The sequence below is a fragment of the Buteo buteo genome, chromosome 14 (assembly GCF_964188355.1).
Source record: "Buteo buteo chromosome 14, bButBut1.hap1.1, whole genome shotgun sequence".
NCBI lineage: Eukaryota > Metazoa > Chordata > Aves > Accipitriformes > Accipitridae > Buteo > Buteo buteo.
This window is the reverse complement of record NC_134184.1, coordinates 29,493,943-29,512,480: the sequence shown is the minus strand read 5'-3', so window position 1 is coordinate 29,512,480 and position 18,538 is coordinate 29,493,943. Positions and strand designations below refer to the sequence as shown.

General features: G+C 40.3%; 1 protein-coding gene across 13 annotated transcripts in view; it reads left to right on the top strand.

Moving 5' to 3' along the window:
- ENOX1 (ecto-NOX disulfide-thiol exchanger 1) overlaps positions 1-18,538 on the top strand; it is a 358,275-nt gene that overhangs the window by 305,691 nt on the left and 34,046 nt on the right. For all 13 annotated transcript variants that reach the window (XM_075046158.1, XM_075046156.1, XM_075046155.1 and 10 more), the window contains one exon: positions 10,094-10,278. In XM_075046158.1, coding sequence (XP_074902259.1) covers positions 10,094-10,278 — 185 coding nt within the window. The remainder of the gene's footprint in view (positions 1-10,093; positions 10,279-18,538) is intronic.

The following is an 18,538-nucleotide window of genomic DNA, read 5'->3' as shown; positions in this document are numbered from 1 at the left end:
AGGGGTAAAAACATATTGCCATATTTAAGATCCATTTTTATCTAAGGCCAAAGTAACTGAGCAAGTATTTGAGTATTATGCACAAATTTAAAAGAAAAATTAGGTCAGCCCTCCAATCCAGTACAAGGTCAGATAGCTAGCTGGATAAAGGCTCTCCTGCAATTTAAAGTGCAATAGAATTTTTTACAAAAGTGGTTTATCCTCACATTTATAGAAAGCGCTTTACGTTTACGAACAAAATTTGCCTATTGTAAATCAGAACAATTCAAACCACCACAGTCACTTAAAATAATCAGAGCATCCCTTTCTTCCCTAATGAATGTGACAAATTGAGGGATTCACATGCACACTGTCAAGTTTGTTTCCAAGTAGCAATGACAGTTTCTTCATATTTATAAGTCCTACAGATTTTTTTTTTTCCCAAGTTGTTACAGTGCTGCTGGGCCTGAATGCAATTCCTAGTTCAAATGCCAACAGCAGCAATGCAGCCAGGCATCTTGTAAATGCCAGTGTTTATTATTTAAGTCTGAATAAAGATATAGCAGTTACTCTGAATCCTAAGAAATAACCATCAGTAACCTACCTACACACAGATTTACCTATATACAATAATGTTTGAATATCCTGAAAGTAATTTATGTGTCAATCACATGTACACACATACATACAACCCATTTATGCAATATACATAAGATTTACATGACATATATGAAACACTGAGCACTCATCAGCATCTCTTGTGCTATGCAGAATTCAAATGTCTGTGCCCTCAGTTGCAAAGCACCATTAATACAAGCGGCATTTTTCCATTACTGATGTGGGAGAGGGTCATCAGTGCCACTTGGCATCTCCCCAGTAACCAGCACTTTTCTTACTTGAGTGAACATACTCCTTTGCCCTCAAGAATAAAATGTCCTCTGTTCACTTTTCGTGTTACAGGAATACAGTCTTTTTTTTAATATCATTGATTAGAGGAAAACGTCACTTCTTTGCTGGCATCTTGAAAGCACAATCTCTGTTAAAGTGTTGTAGTAGTTCTGTTTCTCAATTAGGAAAAAAAGCAGAACCTCTAAAAGAGACTGAGTACTTGATTAATTATATTTAACTGAGGCAGCAGTTATTGGCAAATATAAAGTAGCTGAAAAATTCCCCTCATCGCAAACCAAATACTGTAATAAGCAGTGAAAAGGAGTGATTTTTACTGCATTTTGAAAATATCTGAGAACTGATCAAATTTACACCCCTACATTTTCTTATGATGGCTTGCTTCCTATGCGCCTAGTTCCAGAGGGGAACCAAGCAGGAAAGGCAACGCAACAACCAACCCAACTCACCATCCACCCATCCCAGTTGTCTGTGCAGAGCCAACTCTTCCCTCTCCTGTCTCCCCCTACGCATATGCTAAGTCAGTTGGGCTTGGTACACATCAAGGGTAGTAGTAGAAGAACTGCAACCCAAAAAGGAGAGGAAATAAGGGGCCTTTGCTTTAAGGAGGTGACCTGGAGAAATGGGTCTCAACGGGGCAGATTAACTAGCAACTGTCAAAATATCATTTATGAGCTATGTAGATTCCTGTTCTCCAAAGAGATGCTGTCAAGTAAAATAGACCTAAAATGTGACAGGCTTTGATGTTATTGTAACAAGGTGGTCTCTTCCAAATTCTAAATACGCATTTCAGTAATGTGATGTGACATCTTTGTAGGAAAAGTCCAAATCAGTTAATGCTGCAAGTTACCTGGGACAGAACTGGGTAAGAAGGGACTGGAGAAGGTACGGCAAAATAAGTGTGAGGGAAGAGAGAAACATCTGGAAGTGTCAGGCAAGTGGCAATTATAAATAAGCAAAGAGATGGACTCATGTGTTTGGAAGTGAACTGAACAGAACCAGTACAGAGGGAAAAGAGAGGAAGGTACCAAGAGGGGGCTGGAAAGATTGGCTTAAAGTGGGAGATTAGACAGATGTTCTGTCTTTTGAGCCCTTTAGAGAAAGTTGGTTCACTGTTCAAGTGGGGTTTTTGCAGCCATGAGGTCCAGATCAATGATCCCAAACTGAGCTCCTGAGCCAATGATGACTTGTAAGACTGTGGTAAGTAATTTGCATCTTATTCCTAGGACTGGCTAGAACAGTGAGATCAAATTGCCCTGTTAGTATTTTGAATGAAAAGTCAGAGATTGTGAGAGCAGGGTGAAATACAGAGAGCCGGTACTGATCCACAGTCTAGAAAGTTGGAAGCTACGAGTCCAGAAACTTAAAGCGGAGGTTTTCAGTTAATGATCTCTCTAGGGCTTTAAATAAAATGTCAGGTATCGTGAGACTCATCATAACACCACAGGAGTTGGCAGCACTGCTCTCTGGGGCTTTCTTAGTCCACTGCAGAGCCAGCATTTGCGTGCTACTTTTTGTTATGAGGCCCAGCTGGACTGTAATCTGTCCTCCCATTCCCTACACCTTCTTTGCTATTTGCAGAGAGATATGCTTCATTACACAAGAAATAATAAGCCTTCATAAATTACTGGTGAGCCACATGTGTAGTAAACCTGGGAAAGAACAGTGCTATTGCTGAAGTCTGTTAAGCAGGAAGAAGTTTTGTAAACTGAGAAAATGTCTCTTCAGAGAAATGCTTTGGTTTCTCAAATGTTACATCTGTCTGTACTGGATGGGATGGATAAAATTGCAGTTAAATGATGGTACAACTTTTCTTCTTTTTTTCTTTCTTTTTTTTTTTTCCCCTTCTCTTTTTTTTTTTTGGCAGCATCCTTCCATTTACTAATTGTTCGCCAGCAAGTTTTATGTGAATAGGAAGCCTGAAAATAATTCTCATGAGTATTCAATTTGAACATCTGGTATCATCATGAATGTAACTGGTATAATGAGCTTCTCTGCATTGAACATAGGCTGCATGGTGAGGAAAGGACTTTGAAGCAACTGCACCTGAATAAAGCAGGTTTTGTAAAAGAGTAAAACTCCCTCCCAGTGTGCGGGCCCTAACTCCCACTAACATTAATGACAATAACCCCTCCTCATATGGGATAATTAGTGCCCTTAGAGTGTAAATTTGCAGGTACTGAGACATTCAAATGAAATGTGCCTAACATTAGGAAAAAATGTGGAAATTGCTTCATTGTTTGGTTACATTATGTCTGAAGGGGGAAAGAAAAAACTGTTCATGGCTAGGTTAGCTTCTAATTGCCCCAAATGATTTATTTTTATACCATTCTAATTCTGTTTTCAGAGTTTATTCAGGCTAGTTAGCTAGCTGCTTTCAAGCTTTAACCAAAGGATTTTTTTTTTAAAAGCCAAGTGACATAGTCTATTTTTGTGGAAACATGGGAGAACAATGGAAGAGGCATTTGTTAAAGAATGCGGTATAGGAATAATGGTGCTTTTATCTGCTAATATCAGACATATTTCTATGCACCCGTCATTGACATCCCAGTACTATTTATGCTGGAGATCGGGTATTTAGTAACTGTCTGTAAAGAAAAGAAAGTGTCCTCTAGGAACCCAAGGCAATGGATCAAAGCCACTTTAGATATCGGAGAACTCAGGAGCCCGACGTGGTTGTAAAATGGGCTGAGAAGATGCCTCAAAGCAACCAAGGTGTACCTTAGTCAGAGAGTTGCTTTCCCAAATGCCTTTGAACTGTGCGCAGAGCATGTGTAACTAAAACTTGTTCTCAGAGCTCAGTTTTTACAGTAGGGTTTACAAAAGCCAGGTGTGAGACAAGTGGACCTATACCTGGGCAGTTATAGATAATAACGGCCTCAACTCATTCTGCCAGGAGCTGACAACGAGTGGAGAATACAGAGAGAGGGTCAGCTTTGACAGTTCACGGTGGAGGCATAGCTTAATGCTTCTCTAGTTGCTCGGTGTGTGTCCCCACCGCAGAGACCATCCAACTTTCCACCTCATACACCCCTGCCACTGCCTCATCACCATTCCATCCTCAGACTGTGGCAAAAAATTTAATTTCCTGTGGGCTGGAGCACTAAGTAGAGCCTTATAGGGTAAAAATGAATGAGGGTCCAGTGGTGCCGTCTAGTCTATGAAACGGAATTTTTTTTCCTTCAAGGAAGCCCCAGTCTCAGCGTCACCCTTTCCTGACACACGGCAACACGCACACACCGGTGTATCCTCTCACAGTTTCACATTCCGCATGAAACCAGGCCCATCACTCACGTTTGAACTCTTCCTCCTTATACCCAGTAACTGATCAAAATACCACCATCTTTCTTGTGCCACCACCAGTCGTCCTACCACGCTTCCTTTTCTCTTCCTTCACGTACTGAACTCAGGTCCAGAATTTTCTTTTGTTCCACCTAGCTCTTCCTAAAATCCGACCTCTGCCTTCATTCCGTCAAATTTCATACCCAAACCATGTACCCTTGTGTGTGACTTCCAGGAGTTCCTTTTCTTTGGCCTTCACTTGAACCCTTTCTCAAGATAACACACAACATATCTCCTAAGACCTCCACTCTATACTTCTGCTAAGACCATCTTCCTTACAATGACAAATGCCATTATTGTATAACTTACCCTGTTTTCTACACCATCAAGACATGGCTCATGCCATTCCAGATCCTCCAGAAAGATTTTTTCCGTGCTGGTTTTCCTCTGGTTGTACTGCTTCACAGTTCACCTATTTGAAAAACAAGCAAGCTAGCTGGAGGCCAGGGATAACTTTTATTGTTTGTATTTATAGTTGTGAACTTTGTGCCCTTATTTCTCTCCTCTCACATTTGTTCAGTCCCTCAAGCTGAAAACTCTTTGAAGTTGCAAGATGGCTTTTTTTGACATTGTAAATGCTCTGCAATGGGAGTGATGCAAAAAATTACCATAATAACAGCCATCATTTTGACAGTTTTTGATGCTTTTCTTGTTGCTGTTATCAAAAGGAGCATTATATCATTTAAAACCTTATTTTCAACTCAGGAAATTAGGATAATGGCATTAGTAGAACTCAGATGGCAAGGAAGGTTTGGGAATATGCTTTTCATCTGTTTTCACCCATGTCACTGTATCAATACATTGGCTGAAGTTCCAAAACCCTGAGAAATTCCGCTGAAGAGATTAGACCAAAAGTCTGACGATAGACGAATAAGCACAGAAGTTTTCAGTTTTATGATCTATTTCTAAACAAGTATAGAAGAATCTATAGAAAAAAAGTCCCTGGAAAAAAAAAATCTATAGAAGTTCTGCTAGGAGGACCTAAGGGAAATCTGTGCTCTTGAATTTGCAAGAGGGGTTTCTGTTGTTGTTAGTGTTTGCTTATTTGTTTTTCAGATACTACTTTCAGATTGCCTCAGACTTTTGAGATAACCTACTGCCCTATGCATTTCAACCCAGAGTGTCCCCAGTAAGCGAATTAGCAGTCTGCCATTAGTGTTAACTGTAACATTATTAGGGCATCATCTAATGAGAAATGCATAGCGCAGGTGTGCAGTAGTAGAACTGGTAGCAAATTTGGAATTCTCCCTAATTTCCTCAATAGATAGATACATTCAGAGATGTGGGGTGTTCACTTTATTTCCTGGTCACTATGACATGATGTGAGTCATAAAATACTACAATTACCCTGTATCACCTGTGAAGACTTTCTCTACGTTGGCTCCAGTGGGCATTATTAGGTATTAGGTTAAATATAGTCACAGAGTACCAGCTAAAAGTAAAAGGTACAGATCAGTACTACTCATAAAGAAAGCACTCTCCTAACTATCCGGGATAGATGCCCTAGAAAAATGAAGGTAATTGTTTGTTTCTTCTGAGACATCAGTCAATGGGTATGTCCTTAGACTTCAGTGGATTTCTGATTAGCCAGTCACTTCTTGTTTTAAAAAAGAGGATCTTTTTGATTTGGGTCTAGCCTGGGTCATCTTGCCACTGAGGCTGTTGCCAAATTGCATATAGCACTTCTGCCTCAGCACAAGGAAACCACACTAACCTCTTAGATGTCCTCAAAATATCACTGTGAAGGTTTGCCCCACTAAATGTATGTCTAATCGTCCCCCAGCTGCTTCTCGGAGACTGGCAGGTATCATTTTGCATCCCTCGGTGAAAATGCTGTAAAACATATATTGAGCTGGTTTCCAGCTGTGTTTGTTTAGGTAGGAATATTTTCTTCTGCTTGCAACACGGGCAGTTATTTGGGATTGTTGTCAGAGTTTTCTTTTAGCTTCCTTGTGTATAGTTCTTCTGTAAATGCTTTCAGCGTTCACTGTCTTTCTACCCTAAGATGCTTTTTAGCATGTCTCAGAGAGGGATTTTGTAGATGACTATCTGAACTACCAAACTTAAAATGGCTTGACAAGTAGCATTGAGATGAGCTGAGTAAACTTTATTTTTTAACTAAAACTACATTCACCACCTTTGTCAATGAAGTCATAGCAAAAATTTCTGTAAAAATTTGAAAAATATTTACTTTTTAAAATGTAGATTCCCTTTCCCCCCAAATTCTCCTTTAATTTTAATTTAGTATTCAGTGAAGTACCTTTCTTTATATAATATGTAATAAATTACTTATTATTATATATAATTATTATAAATGAAATATAATTAAAAATAAATGATAATTAGTTTATATATAATAGATACTTTGTTTGGAATCAAAAGAGACATTGGTCTGAATCCAGAATTATTTTAATTTTAGAGCACTAAAATATAAATATCTTAAAATTATCGTTAGGTCAACACAAAGAATGTTTCTGATTTTGTTTACAACAGTTACCCAGTGCTGAATGAGCTGGAGCCCCCGGGGTCCACCAGCTGCCTGCCTTTGACTTATTCTCCTTTTCTGCTAACCACTCTGTCCACACGTTAGGAACTGACTACATGTAGCTTTACATTAAATAGCAAAGGAACTACATGTATTTAATGTCATATCGTTTGTGGACTCTTATCTGGAATTAATTCATTTAAAAGCTTGTGACAATTTAGTATTCTGTTACACTGCTGCTATCTATATGTGTTGAATTTTTCTTATTTAAGGACGTATTTCTACCTTGGAGTCTGTCTTTAATCGCTTACTGTGAATGGCTAGGTAGATCACCAGAGTGTATAATAATGTTGATAAAAAATTGTACACCTCTGGGAATCCTGCCTAATATCACAAGCTTATCTCTGCTGTGTTCTTAATCTCTCACTTTGGGGTTTTTGAGATACTTCCATTTTGTCTTAAAATAGTTTGTAACCTCTTCCAAACACAGCGTTTGTTTTCTGGTGTCTGCAGTCTAGAATGAGAGGGCATCCGTCCTTGGATGAGACTTCTTGGTAGTACTGCAATGTAATTATTGTCATATAGGTTTTAATATGGTATACTAAATAGAAATTTAAAATAGTGAAATAAAATAATGGCATCCAGAGGTGCACCTCTGATATTTTTAGCAGTAAAAAAGCTGTATTGTATTTCTACAGGAAGAATGGGCGGTTACCTTCACCCCTCATACATTCTGTGACTTGTTCCATTTGGAGGAGTTATTTTTTAAACGCCAATAGGTTCGTCACCTACGGGTTACTTACTTTTGCAGTATGTCGTAGCCCTTCCCATTGCCCCTGATTTGCTGCCCCTGTAGCAGACTTCTCGTGCTGTCCCTTGCCCCAGTAGTCTGAACTCACGTAGGAGGACAAAAAGGAGAAGGAGTTCTCCAACCGGGCTGTAGCGTGACCTAGAAAATACACAACGGCAGCTTTTCCAGGTAGGGCAGCCTGAACCTCGTCTGAATCTGGGTCCTAACCCACATTTCAGTGAAATGAAACAAGTACATTGGCCTTACGCCCTCCGCTTACACAGCAGCTCTCAGAAGTTTTTTAAGAGCTGGGTTAGGTGATGGACAGCAGATGAATTACTGCTGCCAAGCCACTGTAAAAACCTGAGTACGCCCGCGATGGCCTCCTTTCATGCTGCCAGGGAGCAGAAGGGTAGGCAGTTTCTGGCTGGATTTGAGTATTACTTTTAAAAAAAAAACAACTTTAAGTTGTGGGAGAGTCTATTTGGTAGGAGAAAGAGAGCACAAATGACAGAGAGGGGTTTTTTACCAAGGCCTGTAGTGACAGGGCAAGGGGTAATGGTTTTAAACTGAAAGAAGGTAGGTTTAGATTGGATGTGAGGAAGAAATTCTTTACGATGAGGGTGGTGAGGCACTGGCACAGGTTGCCCGGAGAAGTTGTGGCTGCCCCATCCCTGGCAGTGTTCAAGGGCAGGTCGGATGGAGCTCTGAGCAACCTGGTCTGGTGAAAGATGTCCCTGCCCATGGCAGAGGGGTTGGAACTAGATGATCTTTAATGTCCCTTCCAACCCAAACTATTTAATTTTGACTTGAGTTTTTGTTAGATTGAGGTTTTTATTTGCTTGGCCTCTTTTTTTCTTTTTTTTTTTTTCCCCCCCCTTTCTTTTATTGTAGCTTTTTGGCTCTTACAAAAAAAAAAAAGGATTTCATCCTCTTATTTGCCCATTGGACTCATCATTGCGATTTCTTGAGGGTAAATTTTGTCATGGAAGGATGATTACATGCTTTTCAGAACAATTTAATTTGATGTAACAATACTGTAACTGTTGCTAAATCTTCCAGAGAGATTCTGTAGAATATCCAAATTAAGCGCAATAACCAATCCATGTCTGTGTTTGAATAGCAGCTAACTGTACTTTGTTTTGGATAATGCATTTGCACTATTTTAAAATTAGTAAAAATTATCTAAGAAAAAGGTAGATTTGTCCTACCAAAGATAAAACATTTTTATCGGTAATGAAATATTGTGACTTTCTATCTAAGTGCTGATATAATTTCACAAATGTGTTGAATCATGTTATCATGGGGAACAGGGGACTCTTTATCTGCGGAAGGTCTAGTCAAGAGAGGCCTAACATTAAATGGAGTTAATATACAATTTCCTATAATTTGCAGTTTAACCATATTGCTGTTGTAGGTGGGCAAGAAAGAATGCTGTGATACCAAGCCTGAAATCATTTAATCAGGAATGTAAATCAGTTATGTGCTTCAGTTACCAAATGTTGATAGAATTGGCTATGGTAGACTGTTGTTTTTTAATTACAGCTGGTCTGTAATGTTGTTGTGTTACCAGGTTCCAAGAAGGAAAATAGTATAGTATGGCAGTTTGCTATGCCAAATGACCACTGCTACTGCCAAGTATAAATACTACTAGGAGTGGGTTCTTCTACAGGATGATAACCACATCCCTAAAGTAATGAATGCCACACTTCCCTATATGTATTTATGTTTGGATAATTTATTTAAATAATGTTCCTAGTACATGCTTTATAGCCTTCTGCCTTTTGCTATACAAATTTTAGCTTATATTGCAGACTGTGCAAGTCATTTGGCAAATGTAATTTCCATCCCTGCATACTAATCGATTTCTTCACAAACACCTGCTATCAGTTATGATAATAAAAATGCCATTCTAAATTGAAAAGGGGCCAAATGGAGCTTCCTAAGGAAATGACTTAAGTGTCTTTCAATGTCTTTAATGTAGTAATGTTCTTGTAGTGCCAACACTTTTTTTGAGCATTTGCATTTTATATAATTTTACTCTATTACATCATTTTTCCGTCTAAATGGTTCCTCATAACCATTGCTACGAAGTAGTTCATAGTGAGATTGGAGAGGAATTTCTGTGTTTCCTCTCTCATGGGACTAAATCCAGCAACTTTATGCAGTCAAAATTCCTTAGCACAGATCTGACTGGAACATCTGGCCACTACACTAGTATAAATACTGAAACGGCTGTATTGGTTCCTATAACATCACTGGGAAAATGTTGTAAAGTTGGTGGGTGCTTTGCCCTTGGACTGCATGCCAGTTTCTTCCTAAAATATAAGCCTAAATTTAGCAGCCAGATTGCAAGTAGTGCTTGAATTATCCAGGGTCGCTTTATGGCTCCCTCCATCCCGGGAAATAACTTCCCAGCAACGGTCTTTGCCAGAACCTAATAATTTTCAGCTCTGCTGGGTTTTGTCTCAGCTCCGGAATGTCTCACTGGCTTTCAGCTGTATTGTCATCTCCCCTGACAATGTCCTCTGCGTTATTTGTAAGGAAACAATCCATTTTACTGATTTCCTCACGTTTTCATTTTCTCTTAGCTCTAGCCGCCCAAGCATATGCGCTAAAGGAAGAGAACGATAGTCTTCGATGGCAGCTGGATGCTTATAGGAATGAAGTGGAGCTCCTGAAACAGGAGAAAGGACAACTCTTCCGAACAGAAGAAAGCCTTACAAAGGACCAGCAGCTGCAGTTCCTACAGCAGACAATGCAAGGCATGCAGCAGGTATTGCTAAGGAAGAAAAGAACAGGTCTTCTTTTTTTAGGAAAGTGGTACCGTGGGGCTGTGCTGTACTTAAGACTATTAGTCATGAAGGTCCTGATTTCTTTTCAGAGTCAAAATTTTACAGATTTTAGGTGGGGGAAAGGGAAGGAGAAAATGGGGACATATTTAGGAATTCATCAACTGTAAACCCATTGATCATTCAAGAAAACTCCTTATGCATGTTCTAGTTAGGAGCAAATTACTTCAGTACATCCCCGATTGCTCTCCCGGCTTAATCCAATTGGCTCTAATTCCACACAAAAGTTCAAGAAAGTTTGTCCAGTGTAGCATAGCCAATGGTCTGTGGTGTCTTCATTTGCATTCATCTGCATCTTCAGATGCATCTCTGCTTCTCAGCTTTGTCTTTTTCTGCTCGTGTTTGAGGATGACTGAGACATCTCCGGCTCGTCCAGACTACCCTCCTGCTAACTTGAAAGTGCATAGCAACATCAATGCTATCTCCTGAGCTTTTATCATTTATGCTGACCCACGGGTGTAACCTTTTCATTCAGGCACTTTTTAAAGAAGTCGTTTAGTGCAGCAGCAAAGCTTTTTCTTTGACACCAGTCAGCAAGAAACCGCAATGTGTCCCTGCAGGGGTGGGTCAGTTTATCTTAAGCATTCTCCTTTATTTGTTGATGCGCTCCTGACATTGTGCGGGGCAAGTCTTGGCAAGCGCACCCAGACTGCTCCCGCTGCTTCATCCCACACGTCACTAACACGTAAGCACCCCTCCTTCAACACGCATGGGTACAACATCGCTCCAGCCCAGGCACTTGTATTCAGCTGATACGAGACAGGGCGCACGGGCAGTGTCTCACCATGACGCTGCATTGGGGTCCCACCTAGAATGGAGCTTCTCGAGATGTCACCGCAGAGGTTAATTTTGCCTCCTTCATCTGTGCCCTGAAGCAACGTGGGCACCCCTCTATCGCTCCCGGTTATTAGATTGCAGAAGGGGACAAGTTGCACCCACTTCCCGATTACACTAAGCTGCTTTTTTATGACAAAACCCAGGAGACACTAATTTACATGTGAGCTGCCTAGTTGGGTTAGGAATTGCATGGCTATCATGGTACCCGTCGAATCCAACAAGTCTGCAAATCCCACCTAATGCCAAATAACAGAGCACAAGACAAGCCTACACGTGTGTTTATATAGCCCCTTTAAGCCCGCAAAGTTTTACAAAATTAGGGTGATTTATGGTACAGTGGAATACTTCTGAACAAAATATTTGAAAAATTGAAAATCAGTCATCAATAATGCAGGAATAAAATCTTTGCCGAACTTAGGAATGAAGTCATTAATCAGAAATACTTGAGGTTTCAGTATACTTTAGATATGCTTGAGGTCTATTCACGATCTTATCCTTATATAAATGGATACTTAAATATCACTGGCTTCATTAAATTTAACTGCATATATAAATATTGTGCTAAATTTCAGCCTGGTGCTAATTCTCCATTAAAATTAGTGAAAAGTGGGCACAAAATACTACTAAATCAAAACGCTAGAGCCCTAATGCTCATTTTGCGTTATTATAATTTCCTACCTGGGGTCTGGATGAAGGATAATCAAGTCTGTAGAATATAAATAGATTTCTATTGAACTTCAAGCAAATGTTAATAAAGCAAGTCAATAACAGAGAGTGACTTACTTATCTCTGTTCAGCTAGCAATGGACATTGTAGTCCCTATTCCTTTGAGAGTTTCTATGTTCATGACAATTTTGCTGTGAGGTTCTGAATTTTTCTAGTTTGCCATCTCAGGGTCAGACCTACTAACTCCCAATGGGATATAATTAGAGATGGCCCAAGGAGCTGGAGAAGACATTGCAGATAATCCAGTCTGACAATATGCTGAGGAAGGCAACAACACAGAAGCACAGAAGGTGGAGTTCAGAATATTTGGTGGGAAATTATCAGTCAATTAAGCAGCTGGATGATGGCTTTGGATTTCAACAATTAGCCATAGTCATGGCATCCCATAACCTTTGTGCTTTTTGTGCAATTCATGCATGATTATTTAGAAATAAACCTTTGATCTAGGTAGAGTCTGTTTTATCTCAGCTTGGTTTTGTAAACGTTGAGAGATGACAACCTTAGCTGAAATCCATCGGTATAGCAGGTGCTCAGCATCTGTGGAAATCAGTCTCTCTATGAAATATTAAACATATAGCCAGGACTTGAGTAGTAATAATTTAACAAGAAGACCTGTATTCCCTTTTATCCTTTTGTATATATTAAAATTAATTTCAGACAAGGTAAACTGAATGCCATTGAATTCCTGAACCCTGTGTATGTGTCAGCATTAAAAAAATGTATTCTTCCTCCTTCTTTCCTCTTCCTTCCCCACTTTTTCATACACCTCTTCTTCTTCTAACTTTGAAAACTAGAGAACAAGTGATTTGAGCTGCACCCTGAAAAGCAGATTTATCTGAGAAAAAGTGGATGCATTTTCAGAATCAAGAAACTTTCTGTAAACATGTTTGGTGCCAAACAATAGCAAATAACACACCATCAATGTATTTTGAATGTACTTCTACCATCTGGACATTTTTCAGGATTCTTCCCTACATTTGCAGGACTGGTGAAGTGAATGTTTATTTTCTCTTCCATCACTCCTACTGATCTAAAGTAGCATCAGCAAAATCACACAGATGTTTGCTAATGAAGTATACCTTATGGGCAGCAGTAGCAACCTGCTTATTTAGTGTGTCTAAAAAAGAAAACCCTTTGGACTAATGACATTGAACTTATGGGGTTTTTAGTCAACTTCCTCCATAAAACTGTGTCACAGTTTAATTTCATACCCACTGTGAGATCTCAAACAAATGGAAATAATGTCTTGTATCCATGGTAACAAATGAGATACACTTTACCTGATTTTGAGATGGAAATTGAATTAACTTGTCACTGCTGCATAGGTGGTATTGCCTTCAATTTATTTCTACATGAGAACACACATACCAAGCAGATCACTTTTTGCATGGCTCTGTTTTTCCAGCAGTGTTTGGCATTCTCTAACAAAGTCTGTGATCACAAGGGAGGATGTTTTAGTTGTAACTATTTTTACAATACTTCACAGCACAGCTGTAAGAATTTTTTAAATCTTGTCTCTCTGTCTGAAATGTTTTACCAGATACATGCCTATAGGTAATGCAGAAAATATCACCTCGTAGTGTTGCTTAATGCTTGCCATTATAAGACTCAGTTTTCAGTGGGTCTATGATTTCTCCAAATTTTAACCATTTGGGTTATTGTATTCCATGTGGAGTAGCAACCAAAATTCTTTTGAAAAAATTCTCATCAAAATGTTTCAGCCATTCCAAAGACAAAGCATGAAAACTATGCTCTTCTTGTTAGTTGTGCACCAAAGAAAATTCTTGAGGAAATGCACGTACCACTTTCATGCTTTGAAACAAGGACTCACAATTTGGCAGTGAGTCGCTATTGAATTAATGATGTGACTTCCATATCGTTTATAAAATCTGCCTGAAACTGATAACATTGGAAGCCTTTGAAAAACGTCAGTTGGCCACATAGGAGATGGCACTCATTAGCACATTTCCAAGTAAGTTTTAGAATTTAATGGTTATCCAGGGTTGTTCATGAACCACCTCCATAGCACAGCCACCGGTGCAATGTTTTATGCCTCAAGTTAGTCCTAAGTCTACAGAGCACACCTCCTTCAGCATGGCTCTCTAATTGAGCAAGTTAGTTCCACCTTTTCGGCAGGCTTAATTGGCCAAGGTATGGTGCTGTGCTTGCACAGCTGTCCTGATTCCTGAACTGGTTCATTTGCCAATAGACTGGTAATTCTGCACGGCGCTTCATCGCACCATGTAAATGTACGATAATGTTCTTTCCTCTCACAACTCCCTGAGCATGATGGGCTGAATTTAAGCTCCTACAGGCAAGGGTGTCATCCAGAAATCCCCATCTAGATCGTGCTTGCACCTATGTTCTCTCTGGAGAGCGTATCTTGCTTCGTACACCTCAGAGACCCTTCCCCGTTCAGTGCCGCAGACGGCGAGCACACGGTTAATCATCACCTATTCAATACCTCCCTGTCCTTGCTGTTCAATATGCAACTCAAGGTCTTGCTGCAAAGGCCACTTTGCTCCTGACATTTCCTACCCACCGAGGACTAGCTTTTGCAGTTTACTAATCCTTTAGCATGTAAAATAAATAGCACGTGCGCCTGAGACTTATACACTTCTTTTTTTAAAGGGCTCTGATAAATGCCAGGTGACTAGCAGTCATTACGGGCTTTCAGTGTTCATCCAGGGAAGGACAGTTTGGTCTGTAACACGCCTCCCTGTTGTGGTTGGGAGGGTGAGAAGAGCTGCCGGAGTGCATCGCAGCTCCCTCCTTACACTCACTGCTCCCTCAAAGGGAGATGCCCAGGGTACGTATTCGGTGACGAGGACGGTGGGGTAAACATCTTCCACAGAACAGTCTCTGGGAGCTGGCTTAGGATGGTTTTGTCTAAGGGAGATGGCACAAGGCTCATCTCTCAGCTTTTTAAGCAAGATCATATACCTCTAACGTATAGTAACCACTCTGAGTAGAAAAGCCAGAGATAGCTACTGTTGGCCTCGCTGTGTTGCCTTTTGAATTGGATTTCTGCCATTCCCAGCCACCGGAGCAGAGCTAGTCCGTTTTCAGATGTCCTCACCGAGCTAGCAGAACTTTTTTTTTACAAGTAAAGATGGCATTGCTCAGTCCTTTCCTCTCCTATCCTATATGAAAAGAAGTTTTTTCTCCTACAAGTAATGGAAGAACTGACTATTCCCATGGTCCATTCTCTTTCAGTAGGAGCAGGAAGGAAAAGCACGTTTCTGTCCAGGAGGTTTCAACAGCTAGTAGGATAGGTGTCGTAAAACTTTTTTTCCACATCACTCTTCTAACCAATCTACCACGTATTAATTTCCAATAAGCCTCAGCTGGCATTTAGGTCTGCAGCTCTCAGATCCTTCACAGATGTTGTTAACTGTCACAGCCATTCCTTTGTCTCACATACAAACTTTCTGAAATGTCAGCAGTCACAGACACATATGCCGTTGACTGAAAATTGCCCAATCTGGTGCCATGTGAGCGCCATGACCGTTATAACAACCATTTACCTTTAAATATAAGGGTTCTAGGAGCAGTTTAGCACTGACGTTAACATCATTGTTGAATAGATGGAGCATGTTATGGCTGTATTTATTAATAAAGCCTAAATGCAGAGGAGATTTGTAGTCTTTTTTTTTATCCACCTACTTTTTGCTTACCAAACATCTATTCAGCCTATAACCCACCCAATGTACTTACGCACAACTATAAACTGATTCTTCTCCAAATGCAGTATTAAAAAGAAGAGTAAGTAAAAGGGATAAAAAAACATTACCCCTTTTATTTGCATTTTACCTGCTGAATAAACAGACCAGAATAATTAAGTTGGAAATGTTTTTTATTACTGCTCTTGCGGTATGAATTCCAGTTAAGATTTTTCTGTTTTCCTATAAAAGTGGCACTGGAGTAGTAACAGCAATATTGATCAACACTGATAATTTTATAGGGAACGGATACAGGATAAGTGCAAGGGACTGGACCCAATGTCCAGATGTTCACTTCCAGGCCTGTCTCTTCTTCTCTCGCCCAACGGTTGATATTTGGAAACTGGTTAAGAAATATGTCTGCTCCCAGGACAGAGAGAAATGTTCACATAAGTATTATTTTTGTTCCCTTGTGCTTTTCAGGGCTCTGTACAGTACTGTCCACAGTCAAACTTCCAGAAAATACTTACTCTTTCGGATTATATTTTAAAAAAAAAGAGCAGCTGGCAATTAAGTGCTAATTATTTACCAGATCTCAGACAAGCCAAATGGGTTCTCCTCTGTGTTTATCAACCTCTCCTTATTGAAAGTAGTGTTTAATTTCCTGCTTCTGCCACCACCACTCTAACAATATTAGGGGAAGTGTAAATGAGGGCCCACAGATGCTTTAAGCACCATATTCTCGATAGCTGTTCTAGTGGTAAGATGGTGGAAGGTAGCATCTTTTTGCCTACTACCACTGGTAAAGCTAAACTGAGATTGGCAGCAAGAATAAACACTTTGGAGAGAAATAATTGGGTGCACAAATTTTCTTTAAAATATAAAAGAAATCATCTACTAGCTTCATTAACATGCTTGTGTAGTTTAGTGGTGGTAAAGGACAGATCTCATAAGTTTTACAGTCCAGTGATCTTACATGAATTCTTTAAAAGATCCTAAATACTAGCATTGGCTTGCTGATTACATAGTTTTCAAATGTGTTTGATGCTATCATTACTAGGAACTCTGCTTCCTCTGCTAGGAATTGTGTTTCAATGGGAATTACGCTGGGTAAATTGATTCTCTTCCCTAATGTTATTCTTCTAATTAAAATGTGTCAGGTCTTTTTATTCTCCTTCAAAATAAATAAGATATTTTTTCTTGAATAGGAAATCAAAATTTTAAAAATAACTAATTTGGTTTGTTGAGAAAGAGCGTGCTCATTTGCAGTCCCATGAAAGAGATGGGATCATACAGTTCAGGTGCCATTGCCTGGTGAGGAGGTATCCACAACGGAGAGGTCCAGGTGAGAGGTTGGAGAAGATGAGGTTCCTACGAATGGATGATCATGTCTTCTTTTGACTGTGCATCATAGCAGGTGCTGACTGGTTGCCTTGTAGGGCAGATATGAGGGCAGAGGGGAGATAATGCTCATCTGCGATCAGCCCTCTTCTTTTGATCGGGATCAGAGCAAACTGTAAGCCACTCACCAGTTGCCAGTAAAGTTAAGAGCTATGTAATATGCCAATCACCTCATTTTGCAAAGGTAGGAGGGAGCTTTATTGACGAGGTGCAATGGGTTTTGGCCAGGCTTCTCCCCTCCACAGGCCACCATCAAAATCAAAGACCATGTGTAATCTGCTGTAATAGTCAGATCCCATCAAAATCAAAGACCATGTGTAATCTGCTGTGGAATCAGATCCCAGAGAGGGCTCCCTGATGGAGCACTAAGTAGCTGTTAGTCAATTGGGAGAATTTAACTTCTGAGAGGGGGGATTGATTCTGTAATGTTCCTAAGTACTTGGCTCTTTTCCTCATTTACTGCAAAAGTCCATAGCTGACCGAAGAGAACTTGTCTTTCTTGAGGAGTAGGAGATATACTTAAAAATACTTGACAAAAGAAAACTATAGACTGTCTCTTAAGCCATTCATTGCACTGTCCATGTTCTCCTTTCATCTGCTGTCCAACTCCTAACAGTGCCTCTTGTAGCTGGTGTGGCTGAATTACTATGCCTCATAGAAATAAAAGAAATTGAGAATTAATCACCTGATATCTATTAGGTATTCTTTAGAATCACAGAAGAACACAAGTCGGAAGGTACATCTGGAGGTCACGTACACCATCCCTCTGCTCAAAACAGGGGCAGCTCTGGAGTTGTCTCAGTTTTGCTCAGGACCTTGTCTAGCTATGTCCTCAGCACCTCCAAAGATGGAGAGTCCACAGCTTCTCTGAGCACTTGTTCAAGTGGTTGGCCACCCTCACTGTGGAATACTTTCCTTATATGTAATAGAAATGTTCCTTGTTGAGTATTTGTCTATTCACCCTCAGCTCTTATCCAAGAAAAGCCTGACTCCACCTTCTCCATAACCAGCCTTAAGGTAGTTTCAGTGTGTCTGTGTCCATCTGTCTGCTTTCTCATTTGGCATATTTCTCAGGTTCACTGCTGCCTGCTCCTACTCAAAGTGCTGAAAAGCTGTAGGACCTCTGCAGTCAATCTAATAGCAGGGGGGACGGGACTATGGTAAACATCTCCCGAAGGAAGCCGCTGGACGGAGTTCTTCAGTAGTGCCACCAGACGCGCTCACCCATCAGGTGCGTGTCCAGCTCCCCGGCCCCCTCTGAGGCGGTTAACTTGTGGAGCTAATGTGGTCAGCGTGGTCTTTGCCTCTGGCCAAAGAATCAGGGAGACTCACTTTGCAGGTGGACGCCCAACAAGCAGGAGCTGGGCTGTTGATCTACACGCAGCTCTTCACCAGCCCAGGGTAGGGGGGCTCAGAACTTGGACTTCTTTGTCATTGCAAAACCCCCCATCCATCCAAATAACGCCATCCGCGTGGTTCCTATGACACAGGCGGTCCCTGAGAGGTGGGAGGGATGAGAAACATTGTGCTATTACACTGTGTTTCTTTTTAATCCCTT